Source organism: Amblyomma americanum, chromosome 3 (assembly GCF_052857255.1).
Source record: "Amblyomma americanum isolate KBUSLIRL-KWMA chromosome 3, ASM5285725v1, whole genome shotgun sequence".
NCBI lineage: Eukaryota > Metazoa > Arthropoda > Arachnida > Ixodida > Ixodidae > Amblyomma > Amblyomma americanum.
In genome coordinates this window covers 128,278,834-128,292,133 of record NC_135499.1, presented here as the reverse complement: position 1 = coordinate 128,292,133, position 13,300 = coordinate 128,278,834, and the positions used below count along the sequence as shown (strand labels likewise).

Below are 13,300 nucleotides of genomic sequence, written 5' to 3'. Positions count from 1 at the left end.
CTGTTTTCACGGGCCATCGAAGAAGAGCACTGGCGCATGCACCTGCGAACTAGAGGCGACCCAAGATAGAAAGAGCTCGAACAGGGGGGGTGGGGGGGGGGGGGGTGCTTTTGTGCACGGGCACCGGACGGGCAAGGAGAAAACAAAGAGAGCGCCGACGATGGCGGGCACAGCGAAGGCGAGGGTGACGAGTGAGGAGTGGGACGAGGGACGACAGGAGGAAGGAAAGCGCAGATGAGTCTTCGTCACAGCGGGACGCTGAGCGCCTTTCTCGTCTAATTTTCCCTCTCCCATCCCTCTTGTTCTCTGGGCGCGGCGCATCTGTTTCTGGCACGGGTTCCAAAACTGCGCTGGAGCACACTCGCGCGCCCGTGCGCGCCGGTGCATCCTTCCGGCCGTCACACTACTGAGCGGCAACTCTTGGGCCGTCGCTCTCGTATCGTGCGTCTCTGAGGGGGTGGGGGGGTGAATGGGGAGGGGGTGCGTTTTCCGCCTACCTCACTCGCAGTCCGCCGCGCGTGTAGATTGCGCTGCACGCCTCTTTCTCCCCCTTTTCATTTCTCGCCGTCGAGTTCACCTGGCTGGAGCCGTTGATACTGCTCGCTCGAACCCTTCGCTTTGCGAGGACGCATGCGCCCTCACCCGACCTCGAGGCCCGGTCTCCTATACTCCCGCCCCGGGCTGCTCTCTGTCGCTTGTTCCGCAGAGGTGACGACGTTGGAAGCTCGTAATCAGAGGAAATAGAAGTTGCAATCAACACCCGACGCGGTGCTGCTGTGCTGCGGCTGATGCAGCTGTAATGGAAGACAAACAGTGGCGTTCCTTGTCGTACAATTACAACCACGGGGGAACGGAGGGGTTGCGGAAAAAAAAGCGCACCGAGCTCACCACGAAATGCGATCGTGGTATCGGAAAAAAAAAAAGTTCCCGGGTTCAAACCCCACCGCGGCGGCTGCGTTTCGATGGAGGCGAAACGCTAAGGCGCCCGTGTGCTGTGCGATGTCAGTGCACATTCAAGATCGCCAGGTGGTCGAAATTATTCCGGAGCCCTCCACTACGGCACCTCTTTCTTCCTTTCTTCTTTCACTCCGTCCTTTATCCCTACTCTTACGGCGTGGTACAGGTTTCCGCCGATATGTGAGACGGATACTGTGCCATTTCCTTTCACCAAAAACCAATTATTATTATTATTATTATTATTATTATTATTATTATTATTATTATATTATTATTATTATTATTATTATTATTATTATTATTATTATTATTATTATTATTATTATTATTATTATTATTATTATTATTATTATTATTATTATTATTATTATTCAGAAAAACGTTCGACTCAGCTCTGTGTAGTCGGGGCGATGGAGGAGACATAATAATAATAATAATTGGTTTTTGGTGGAATGGAAATGGCGCAGTATCTGTCTCATATATCGTTGGACACCTGAACCGCGCCGTAAGGGAAGGGATAAAGGAGGGAGTGAAAGAAGATAGGAACGAATAGGTCCGTAGTGGAGGGCTCCGGAATAATTTCGACCACCTGGGGATCTTTAACGTGCACTGACATCGCACAGCACACGGGCGCCTTAGCGTTTTTCCTCCATAAAAACGCAGCCGCCTCGGTCGGGTTCGAACCCGGGAACTCCGGATCAGTAGTCGAGCGCCCTAACCACTAAGCCACCGCGGCGGGTAGGAGACATAGAGAAGGGATGAATCCTAGTGATTTTCAAGTAGGAACTTCAGGGCGATATATGGGTTACTTTCGTCCTGTGGTTACTGGCTTTGAGGTTGGCCGTCCGATACTTGGTGTGCTGGCGTTCCTAATGCTGGAGAGATATAAACGAGACTACAAGCATTTCTTAGTTCTTCCCTTCCCTCTGCGGGGCATTAGGGTCTTTTAGTGCGAAAGGTCAGCATCATCATGTGCGTTTGAACGGCGCTCAGACTTCGTCGGCTGTCTTTCTATTTCTTCATGAGTCGATTTTCGCATCACAATATGACAATATTCTGCTTGTATGATGTTTTGGTGGACCATTTCAGTTCACAAATGTCGTGCATATCGGAAACTATTGTAGCCGCCATATGCTCCACCAGTCCTGCTAAAACAAACAAAAAAATAAACGAAGATAACCTACCTAATTTGGAAAGAGCATAGGCGTTCTTCGAGCTGAGAAAAAATAAACATTTCTTGTAGAACGCGCACTAGAAGATAAGGCAGATCGCGATAACAACACATCCAGTTTTCTGGAAAAACGTTCTACAAATTTCTGTACAATCGCGGGAGTAGTTTATATTGCAAGCAGTCGGGGTGCCAACGGTATGAAACTAAACAACAAAAGACAGCTCATGTATAGAGATGAAGTAACGTATTGTTATAACTTCTCGACTTCTTTTTGGAGCAGTAAGTCACTGAGAATATCTACAGCGCTGCATAAGTTTCCTGTCAAGGTGTGAAGGCGGTATATTTACACCCAATGTATGACCTCCATGCACTTTCTTTTTGTTTCAGAGAGCCTGGCCGACACGCTTCACCAGAACTACACCATCGTGGCAGCAGGCGTCGTCGGAGAGGTTCGTTTCGTACGCACGCATCCTACTTTACCTTCGTTTCCCACTCTCTTCCTCTCACCTTTTCTGCATGCATGACATTCAGCACGTGTTGCTCTCATACATGTATACACAATGCGTGTGCGCCTCTTTCCTTCTTCGAGGTCGTCCACGCGTCAGTCATTGGAGCTGCGTCGATCGCGGCGTCTCTTTCTAGCTCGTTATGCAAGTATGCCTGTTTCTTCCGCGTCTCTTGCTGCGACGTTATAAGTTTACCAGAGCCAGTGGACCATCGGCGCCTTAAGGCCGACTGCGGAGAGTCACCGGATCACTCGCTTGTGTTTTAACAGCACTGTATACCTTCTGGATGGCGTCGAAACTCTTTGTTTCAGTGCTTCGAAATTCCCGCCGTGTACTGACATCCAGTAGAGCTGACATCCGTTGCAGCTGTCCCTTAAGTCTCGTCCTGCTTCTTTCTAGGTTTTTTTTTTCTCTTTTTGAGCAGGCGGACTGGAAGCATGGGGGATCCATGAACATGGGTGTCGCAGCTGGATCTTGTATTAGGAGAGTCGGTGCCTTTTTGTTTGTCTTTGATATTTAAAAAAACAAGTAAGGAAAGATTAAAAGAAGGAAGCCCTCGGCTGAACCCGAATTTTCGATAGCTTAGCTAACGTTCTCCCAGAATATTCGTTTACCTGGTGGCCATTTTTTGCATGTTATTTTTAGCCTTTTTGTTTAAACTCGTTTAGTTTCGATATTATATTTTGTTTGCGGCGACTATCTTCGAGAGAGAAATATACAGAATACTGAGGATGAAAAATTACCCAGGTGTGCACTTACCCGTATTTGACGTAATATTTATATATTATTCGTTACGAAAGCGTTCGGCGGATCCTTAGAGCATTATTCGTTAAAACTGCCTTTACCCACGAGGCCAGGTCAACGCATAGCCTAACGGTCACTGCATAAAAAGCACTTAAATAAAGAGAATAAAGAAGCCGGAGTACCGAAATGTCCTGCTTGCTAGATCTAAATAGTTGACTGAACTGGCTGGATGTTCTTAATTGGCGGCTGCAATATTCATAGAAAATACAGAAGGAAAAAAAATTGCAATTGCCTAATGTGGTGGCAACGCTGTTATGTCAGCGAGCTCCCGGGATTTGGGGAAACGCTTTCTGTTACCTTGAAACTACACGTACGCTGTATCCACAAGGCCTGCTCTGGTAAAGCTTTCCGCGCGCCGTCAAAAGAATGAAATCTGTTTCGTGCGCGGCAGTCACCTTTAAAGTTATTCGTAAGTCCCTGAGCGTATAGATTTTCATAAATATTTTTTTCTCCGCTGCTGTGTCATCTTCGTTTGTTCATCGACTCCCGGACACGTTTGTAACTAAGGGCACAAGAACCCTACAGCAATATTTAAGTTTTTTTAATCTTTTCCTTAACAAATGCGCTTTGTTTCCTGTGGCTGCATTTGAATGGTCTCAGCCAGTTCACAATAATACAATAGAAAACACACAACAACCAATGTTTCATTTTTGTTGTACTGTTACTCCTCTCAGGCCATTTAAATGCAGCCGCAGGATGCAAGAACATCTTTATAATGCAAACATTTAAAATAAAGTTATAAGAGCTATGCATTTAAAATAACGCAAATGTGACTGTAGGACCCCTGTGAAAGTGCGTTTTGTATTCATTTGCAACGTTGTTGCTAATTTGAAATTCGCATTTTTCGACGCCTTGTCGCATTACTGTTTTATAATCAGAGAATGCGTTCAGTCAGGATGCGTGAACGCAAGGGTGCTGAAGAAACATTGTTAAGACAAGAGCATGATGCGGGGCAGATTTACCGTTTTTCAGGACACCAGATTTGAGCGAATGTGGTCCGTTCAGAGCATATATGACCTCGTGCACAGTGCTTTTTATTTAAGACAGTAAAATTATCTGGCATTTTATCTGAGATAGAGGAACTAAAGCTCTGCTCAACTTGGACACGCTACAGAACTAGAGAAAAATGTGAGCCGTCAGTTGAATACGTCAAAATGTTGTGTTATCGTTGCTGGTAAAAATACTAAACTTGAATTATTAAACGTAAAATTTCACAAAAGCGCAACGCTGTGAAAATGAGGACGGTCTTATTATTGCACGGCTCAGAGATATCAGTTTGGTAGTAGCAAGATTAGTCATGATTCAAACAGTAAACTTTTTCCGATGCTGATATTGACGTAATATGTATGCTAGGAAAAAGTTTGAACACCTCTCTAAAAAAAAATGAAGAAGCAAATCAGAGAAATAACCCACCTAAAGATCGCCTGTCCTTATAGAGGCCGTAACAGCATCGCGGACGCCTTGCCACATGGCGCGATGCGAACCGGACGACTGCGGCGACTTTGTCCACCTCGATTAGGTTTACCACACAAGAGCCGCATTAACCCAGTGCTTTTAATGCCGCCCCATTAGTTCGAGAGGTCATTCCGTACTCGAGAGCCCCGTTGCCCTCTGTCTTTTTTCCTTCCTAAGCGCAACCTACACGTACCCGTTTTTATTCTCTCTCGCCCTCACCGACCCTCCTCTACAGAGGTCCAGTTAGAGGTGTATGGTCATATAATGACGCTCCCCAATGTCGGGTGCCTTCATGCTTCAAGCGGAAAGCTATCGCAGTCGCTTGTGCAACGCTCGCAACATAGATAGTCGAGGGAAACTTGCCAGGGAAGACAAGCGGGAAGAGAAAGAGGGGGAAGAAAAGGCACAGCGGAAGGAAGAGTGGTGGGAGACGAGGGAAGCGCTCTCCCTCTCTCCCACCACGGCGGAAGCGCCACGGTCGTCTCGGTCCGAAGAGCAGCGCCCAAGATTACCGGCGCGATAAACGTAAATAATTACCGAAGCCCTCGATGCATGGCGCGCAACAAGGGCTTCACGCAGCGCCCCCTTTTTGCCGCCGTAACGGGGCCACTCCCTGCTCGTATGTGTGCGTGAGTGCGTGTCAGGCATGCTGGCTTCCGCGTCTCCAATCGATGCGCACTCAATGCGCGTCGTGCGCCACTCTCCGAGCGCGCGCCGCCGCTGCTCAGTTTAGCTGATATTTCTCTCGCCGCTTCTCACCTCATCTGAGGGCACGATTCGATACTGTCTCGTCATATTTTTTTGCGCCTACGTATGTGCGAGCAGTCTTGAGATCAGTGCTTGGAAAGCCGTTGCCGTGGTGTGTGTAGACGCGATTCATGACGATCTGCTGAGCCATACAGTGCTTATCGGGCTTGGTCTTCCCTTTCTCCGTTTCTTGATGAAACAGTTGCTCGAAGTATTTTGCGGATATTGTATCAAAGACCGAAAACTGTGTATAGAAATCTACTGTCGAGAGGAGTGATGCTTCTCAAGAACGACGAGGCGACGTGAAGATAATACTGCTTCAACTTCTGCTAGGCCGGTGCGGGATTCGAGCCATTTGCCCAATATATGAACTTGAATGCACCCGAGCAGGAGCGACAACTGAGCTCTGGAGCTGTGAGAGCGGCTGCCTCATGCACTAGCGTGTGGAGGCAGATATGCCGACACTAGTGAGGTATAGCTGGGGGGGGGGGGGGGGGGGGGGGGGGGGGCTTCAAATAGACCTCTGGGCGCTTCAAAAATTTTCTTTGAAACACGATGTCTACATCCGTTCACGCCTGCGCGTGCATGCAGAATGTGTGGAAGAATGGACTGGAAACCATCGACGTCCCTGCTACATGCTGTGCTATGGGCGACACTCTCCATAATTTCTGAAAACTTAATATATATGCGACGGTTACTTGGGGCTGCTGCATGCGCAGGCGTCGAAGCCCAATCAGTAGCGGTCCCACAGATAGGCGCAAGCAGTGGTGTGCAGGACAGTAACCTCTCCGAAAGAATTTTGCAGTCCCGTCGGACCCTCTGGTTTCGAAATAAATCGCCAAGCCGTGATGCTCCAAGACCCTTCAACAACTCTGTGATGAACGAGAGGAACGTCTTCATGAAGACGCTTGTTGTTTTGATGCCAAGAGGAACTACTGGTCCTCACCGCCTCATGGCAGACATAACACAGTACTTCAGCTTTAAGACAAACTTTGCTAAGCAACAGACCCAACGTGAGTGTGTGACCGTACTGTCCGTCTCGTGATTGCTGCCCACGTGTAATCTGGGAGTTTATTCGTCGTCTCGAAGAAGCTAACGCACGGAACTCCGCGGACGTGTCCGCTCGGCGACGTATGGCGACTGGCTTCTGACCATGGCACACGGCAGCGTGGCCATGGCTCAGTTCTGGACGAAGCTGGTGAACCTACGATTGTCTGACGATGATAGCCCCTTATACTTTTTGGGGTGAGCTGGGACACATTTTTCTTGTTTCTATTTCTAGTGCCAATATAATCTATGTCCGAGGACGAGGTCCCTTTACGACCATCGTCGGCAACCAAACCAGGAGCCTCCAGGGCCGCCGTGAAGCCGTCTGCCCGCACGGCTGCCCCAAGCAAGAGTTAATTTTAAGGACGTCGTATGAGGAGCGATTTCCGACTTTAGTTCACTTGTACGGCTTTTTTCCCCCCTCTTTGTGATCGACGACATCGCAAGATTTTTTTAGAGTGGAAGCTCTACTCCTCCCATACAAAACCTCAAGGTCGTGTTGCTCCGAAGAATGACCTTAAAACGGAGGAGCGGGGGTGTGGCTTTGACTTCGCACCATGTGACTCGCTGCGCCTCAGCACAGTTGCGGCAAGCGGAGCCAGCGGCATTCGCTCGGCTTCGTAACTGCGTTGAACAACGTGATTCAACGCTCACCTCGCAGTTGCGCTTAACTATGTGACTCGCCGTTCATCTGATAAGATAATAAAAAGCGAGAAGCGTTGCTTGATCTTCGCAGATAGCCATGGAGAAGTCGCGCGCTGGAGCCAGCGCTTCGGCTGCGTATCGTAGACGGCTGATTGAATTTGGTTATTCTTATGATCAAGAACGACGTGCTAAGATTGAAGCAGATTGAAATGAACGAGAGGGTCGTCTTCCGCTCTGTAAACTAGGACTAGGTACAGCCGGGTTGAACCCGCAGCCAAAACACACACACACACACACACACACACACACACACACACACACACACACACACACACACACACACACACACACACACACACACACACACACACACACACACACACACACGCACACGCACACGCACACACACACACACACACACACACACACACACACACATATATATATATATATATATATGTATCTCAAGTTTCGCTTACACTTAGTAAACGTAAATACCCATGAGAGCAGCAGATTGGACCGCCATCGTCGTAGCTCAGTTCCTAGAGCACCGGACGCGATATTCGGAGGTCGTGGGTTCGGATCCCACCGGCGGCATGGTTGTTTCTTCTGCTACTTTGTAAGTAGTATTCTTTATTTCAACGATTAATTGAACTATTATCCTCCCACTAATCCACGCTATAAATTAAAAAAAAGACATTCCCCTATGCACCTTGGTTTCGGTGACTGTTGGCTTCCTTCACGTGTATGTATATATATATATATATATATATATATATATATATATATATATATATATATATATATATATATATATATATACATATATATATATATATATATATACATATATATATATATATATATATATACATATATATATATATATATATATATATATATATATATATATACACAGGTACTTGACTGCTTAAAATAATACACATCGAAGTATACGCTTCGTTTAAGGAAACATTTTTATTTTACTCGACGTTTCGATCGGAGGACCGATCTTTTTCAAGAGTGAAAAAGAGCGGTCCTCCGATCTGAACGTCGAGTAAAATAAAGATATTTCCTTAAACGAAGCGTGTACTTCGATGTGTGTATATATATATATATAGACTGTAGCGGTGAAAGAAGCGAGCTTCAGTGTAGCGTCGCGTCGCTCTCGGCATATTCAGGGAAATCTCTTTTATACGAGGGTTTTAGTTAGCCGGGTGTGCTTACTGATAGAGAGTGAGTCTTCTGGAACATCAAACGGGTCTGGAACATCCAACCGCTTTGTTCACCGGCCTTCATGAGTGCAGTCCCGTCTAGCGCCAGACGACACCAATGCAGCACCTGCAGCGCGGCGCAGTATAGAGAGATATATAAAATGAAACTGGAGGGAAGGGGAGGGGAAGGGCAGACATGTCTGCGCCTCTAGACGTTTAGACAACCTGTCTGCCTACTTTCTTAGGTGGGGGCTGCAAACTACGGACCATGAATCAACCCCTATAATTTCAGCCAGCTAGGAAATTGAAAACCTTCTGGCAGAGCGAGCTGGCAGGAAATGTCGCCAGGCGTAGTACATCAAAGAACTACCCCCTCCGCTGAGTAAATGAATTCTTCACGTGCAGACAGATCTATTCATATATAGCGAGGCGATGAAAAAAGAACGATTATGGTGATCCGGGTAGCTGAAGCAGCCTGTAGAGAACAAATCAATACCTATTATTTGAGTATTTTCTGTGACGGCCTAAGTGCAGCGACTCTACGTGCGTCTTATAACTCCATTTATTCTCAGGCCTCATGCGACTTGGCTAGCTCTATGTAGCAACCGGACTTGAGTAAAAATGTCGTTCACTACTGTCATGGGGTACGAAGAGAAAATAAAAGTTCAGTTTTTTGTCGGCGCTAATTTCGATTTGTCAAAAGCCAGCATTTCTTGCAAATTAGTGCCATCTGCTGGTGTGCGGCAGCTCGGTGCATGTGTTTCGCCGCCTCAAGGGAGCTATTAATTAGCTAGGTTGCCCTCCTCTACAAACCAGTTTATGATTAAGGCTTGTGCGCGCCCATCGACTAGAGAAAGTCGCGTCGGAGCAGTTTCTGTACAGGCAATTTTCACTATTTATAATGCCACCAGCTTTGTTTCACGAGCAGGATACAGGGTCACAACACGAGAATAATTCACGGATTTAGTGAATTAATGAATTAAGTAATTCCTTAAAAGGAGCGCCTGTAGTCGTTGGTTGGATGAAGAAATGGGACAAGTGTATGGGGTCTGTAGAAACCTTGGTCAATTGTGCTTGAAAAGGCGCGAACGTGGCAGTGCGCTGGGTTGATCAAAAAAACGACTAAACTTCTCGAATATTGCGCTACCAGCTTGTCCCCTGCTAACGTACTACCACGAAAAAAATTTCCGGGACACGTGTTCTCGAAAAAAAAGAGTTTCTTGTAGCTTTGCTTCGCAATCCAGCCGCGTGGTAGTGTTGCCAGCGGATAGAGCATCCACGTCCCCTCATTCGTTGACACATCTCAAGCGACTGGACTAAGTGACTGCACAGAAATAATTTTTTTTCTAGCGCTCACGTCCCGTAAGCTTTTGATCGCGATATTAGTCGAGAGAGCTAAGGCAACTAACCGCGTCACGCGGACTAGCCAACGCCTCCGACTTTGGCTAAAGCTAAGACGTAGCGCGATCACCTTCACATGAGACCAGCGAGTTTCCACGAGCAGCGAGAAGAGCAATAGGTTCGCAAGCTACAAAAAACAGCACTTAATTCATGCATTCCTGCTGTAGAGTATTCCAGGCGTAGGACGGGCCAGCCTACAAATTTTCATCACTTCTTAATGGATAAACAATTTTTAACAGAGCGTTAACACTTTCCTCGATAAGCAGCGTATTATAATATGGACCCGAGCGGGCTTAAAGACCACTGTTCGTGGGTATCGCTGAATGTCGTCACGCAGCTGAGTTGCCAAACACGGCATGTCACAAAAAAAAATGGTTGTCTGTTGGGTACCAGAGCTACGTCCCACACCCTGTCGATTTTGTCAAGCAAAGGCTAGCGCGCAAAAGCTTTTGGAAATGCGCACAAAAATTTAAGGTAGAAGGAAAGAAGAAAAATTAAAGATAAAGGTCATAGGTAAGATACCTAAACGCATGGTTGCTTAAGCCAACTTTCGAAAGAGCAATCTAGCATGTACGAAACGCATGCTCGTAGTAAAGGAGCGATGTCTCGACGATCGAGATCAGTCATAATATTTGCGAACCAAAATCAATTAATAAAGTACACAGGAAGACAAAAGCATGAAATGGAGGTCTTGAAACATAGGTAACACAAACGAGAGCGCAGCACTTTTTCCAAACTGCACTTATTGACTTGTTGAGGCTTGCAGTGTGGCACTTAGGAAACATTTGGTCCGCTGGAGCACATGCATTTATTTTTATTACGTTGTATGAAACTTCAAAACATTTCGCTCTTTTTCGGTCATTTCCCTTTCCCCTCTTTCAATTTTAATTTTATAAAGAAAGAAAATACCATAGCCGCCTGAGGCCCGCTGACTGTGTGCGAATGAAACGAGCAATCCTCTTTGGCTATTCGCTTGTGTACCCATTTATGGGAGGACCAACAGCAGAAACACGAAATAATCCAGCTCCCCTTCGAAGGGTGGCGCTTTCTGGCTTCCTCTGTAGAGCAGTGCGCCGTGCTCTTCAAGATTAAAGAACAAAAAATAAAGGAACAGTCAGAAAGAATCTCGGTGGGAAGAGCACAACAACAACAAGGTCGAAGGCAGCAACAAAGAAACTGTCCTAAGCGCGCGCACACCAGGACAGGGAGTGACACCAGGGTCCGCATGCGGAGGCGCCCCCGAAGGCGTCGTCCCGGCCGCCAAAACCAGCGCCAGCGGACCCCCTCCAGCGCAGCCGTCGCAAATCGGAAATCTCTGGTCGTAACCGGAGTAGGACTGGAATCCCGGTGCCAGCCGCGCCGACGTCTACGGGGAATTGAGATTGATTCGTCCCCTATTGGGGAGCTCCGGGGGACTGGTCCCGAAGTGAACGAAGGAGGGAGAAAGAGAGAGAGAGAAAGAAATGAAAGAGGAAAAGAGGAATTGGCTCTGCGGACCCCGCCGTGGTGCTGGCGCTCGCACGGAGTCTATATGTTTGTGTGTGCGTGACGGAGGTACCGTCCTGGGACGGTTACAGTTCGTCGCCTCGTATCGGAAACGCGACGTGGACAAGGCGAGCGCTCTCGCTCATCTCAGTCTGTACAATTCTCTCGCGCTTCCACAATCCTGTGCTTCGTGCTGTTTTTTATCATCGTTCTTTTTCATTCTCCTTTTTCTCGGCTTGCATGCTGATAGAGTCGGCACTGTCGTACACGCCATTCTTGTTACGTTGTTCATGGTTGGCCGTCAAAACGATTGACTAGGTTTCGCAACAGGTGTCCTTTCTTTCGGGCTAAGGCATTTATTTGCCGCTTTCGGTCTGGTAAAAAGGGGGGGAAGGGGAGTGCTTTGTTTAGTGCTGTGAAGTCTTTTACATTCTTACAAAAAACACTTCCAAAGGCGTGCAGCTCCTACCTTGGCCACAATGCCTGTCGGCGTCACTACCTTAACTACTGGTACAATTTTAAGCAAAACTGAAAACTAACCGGGATACAAGAAAACCTGCTACGGCAAAAATAAGTCGCGATTGGTCAAGGAGAACTACATAGAGTAATAAAGCTAAACACTCGGCACTGTAAATGTGTAAATAATGAACTGTCAGCTTCTAAAGCGCCTGAAAAAAAGGAAAAACTGGTTTATTATTATTGGTTCATTGAAATGATTGATAACTTTGAGGGTATGAAGTGACTTGGCACTTTTGTTTGTCAGACAGAGCTTACTATCACGCTGCTCGTCGGTGTTTACTGTACGAACGCCTTGAGTCAGTGACCCTGCTTCCACGCGCTGTACGCTTAACGCCCTTCCAAGGATGTCAAATGCGTGCGGACAAATCTGTGGCATTTCTGAAGAACCTGCGCACTTCATGCTCAGGGATTGGATTGGGTAAACCAACTGACTCACGCACGACGGAAGTTTGGTGCAGCCTACAGTCCTTTGCCGCAAATCCATGTAATGGCTGGCACTGGATCATCCTATAAATGTTTCTTCTCCATACTCTTCAATATCTTGTGTTCTGTTGTAAAACTTTTTGTACTGTTAGCAATGATGCTCACTTTTGGCGATTTGCTGGCCAGAGACACTCTAGATATGTGAAAACCATGTGTCTTAGAAGACACATGGCTTCCAGTGATACTGAAGGTTTCTAGTGACGCTCCAAACACAAGTTAGCTTTACAAAGTTATGCGGGAGTTGATCTCATTTACAGGATCGAAGCGCTGTGGGGTGCTCGTTAAAATTTAGCGGCCAGAAAAAATATCAGCTCCGGCAAAGCCCGATGCCATCTAATTGCTTTTTGCGAGGGCAATGTGCAACAATAACTGGCTATATATTGGTCATAAAAAAACAAGGCCTGAAAAATAAACAAGTAAACAAACAAAGAAGCAAAGAAAGTAAAAAAATTCTGTATATGTCTTAACTTTCCACTGGCTTTATTTAGGAATTTTCGAGGCTGACTGGAAGAAACATGGCATCTTTTTTCCGGCTTTAGCAAAGGGCACTTCAGCTCTCCACGATCAGTCTCCCGTGAGTGAGATCCACTCTATCAAAAAATACTGCAGTACTGCATTGTTGAGAAAAGCAATAACAGAGAAATTTGTTCCGCGTTGTTGTGTTGTATGTCACAGCTTCTTGATAACGCCACTGTTGGTGTGTACCAGAAAAAGTCTAAGTGATTCACGCTCGTTTCAGACGCTGCTTAGTCGCGAACGTCGCCATCTCAGCTGTCAGAATATCCGCGTCAGTCGCTTCGCTGTGGTCTCCCAACGCTGCTGTGACACAACGCTTGTTGTAGAATAGAACAGCGATGCTTCTTTCG

At 46.8% G+C, this 13,300-nt stretch overlaps 1 protein-coding gene across 1 annotated transcript in view; it reads left to right on the top strand.

The window, feature by feature from the left end:
- The window catches only part of IA-2 (tyrosine phosphatase IA-2), a 528,690-nt gene that overhangs the window by 217,839 nt on the left and 297,551 nt on the right, over window positions 1-13,300 (top strand). The window contains exon 13 of the mRNA XM_077657849.1: window positions 2,516-2,577. Coding sequence (XP_077513975.1) covers window positions 2,516-2,577 — 62 coding nt within the window. The remainder of the gene's footprint in view (window positions 1-2,515; window positions 2,578-13,300) is intronic.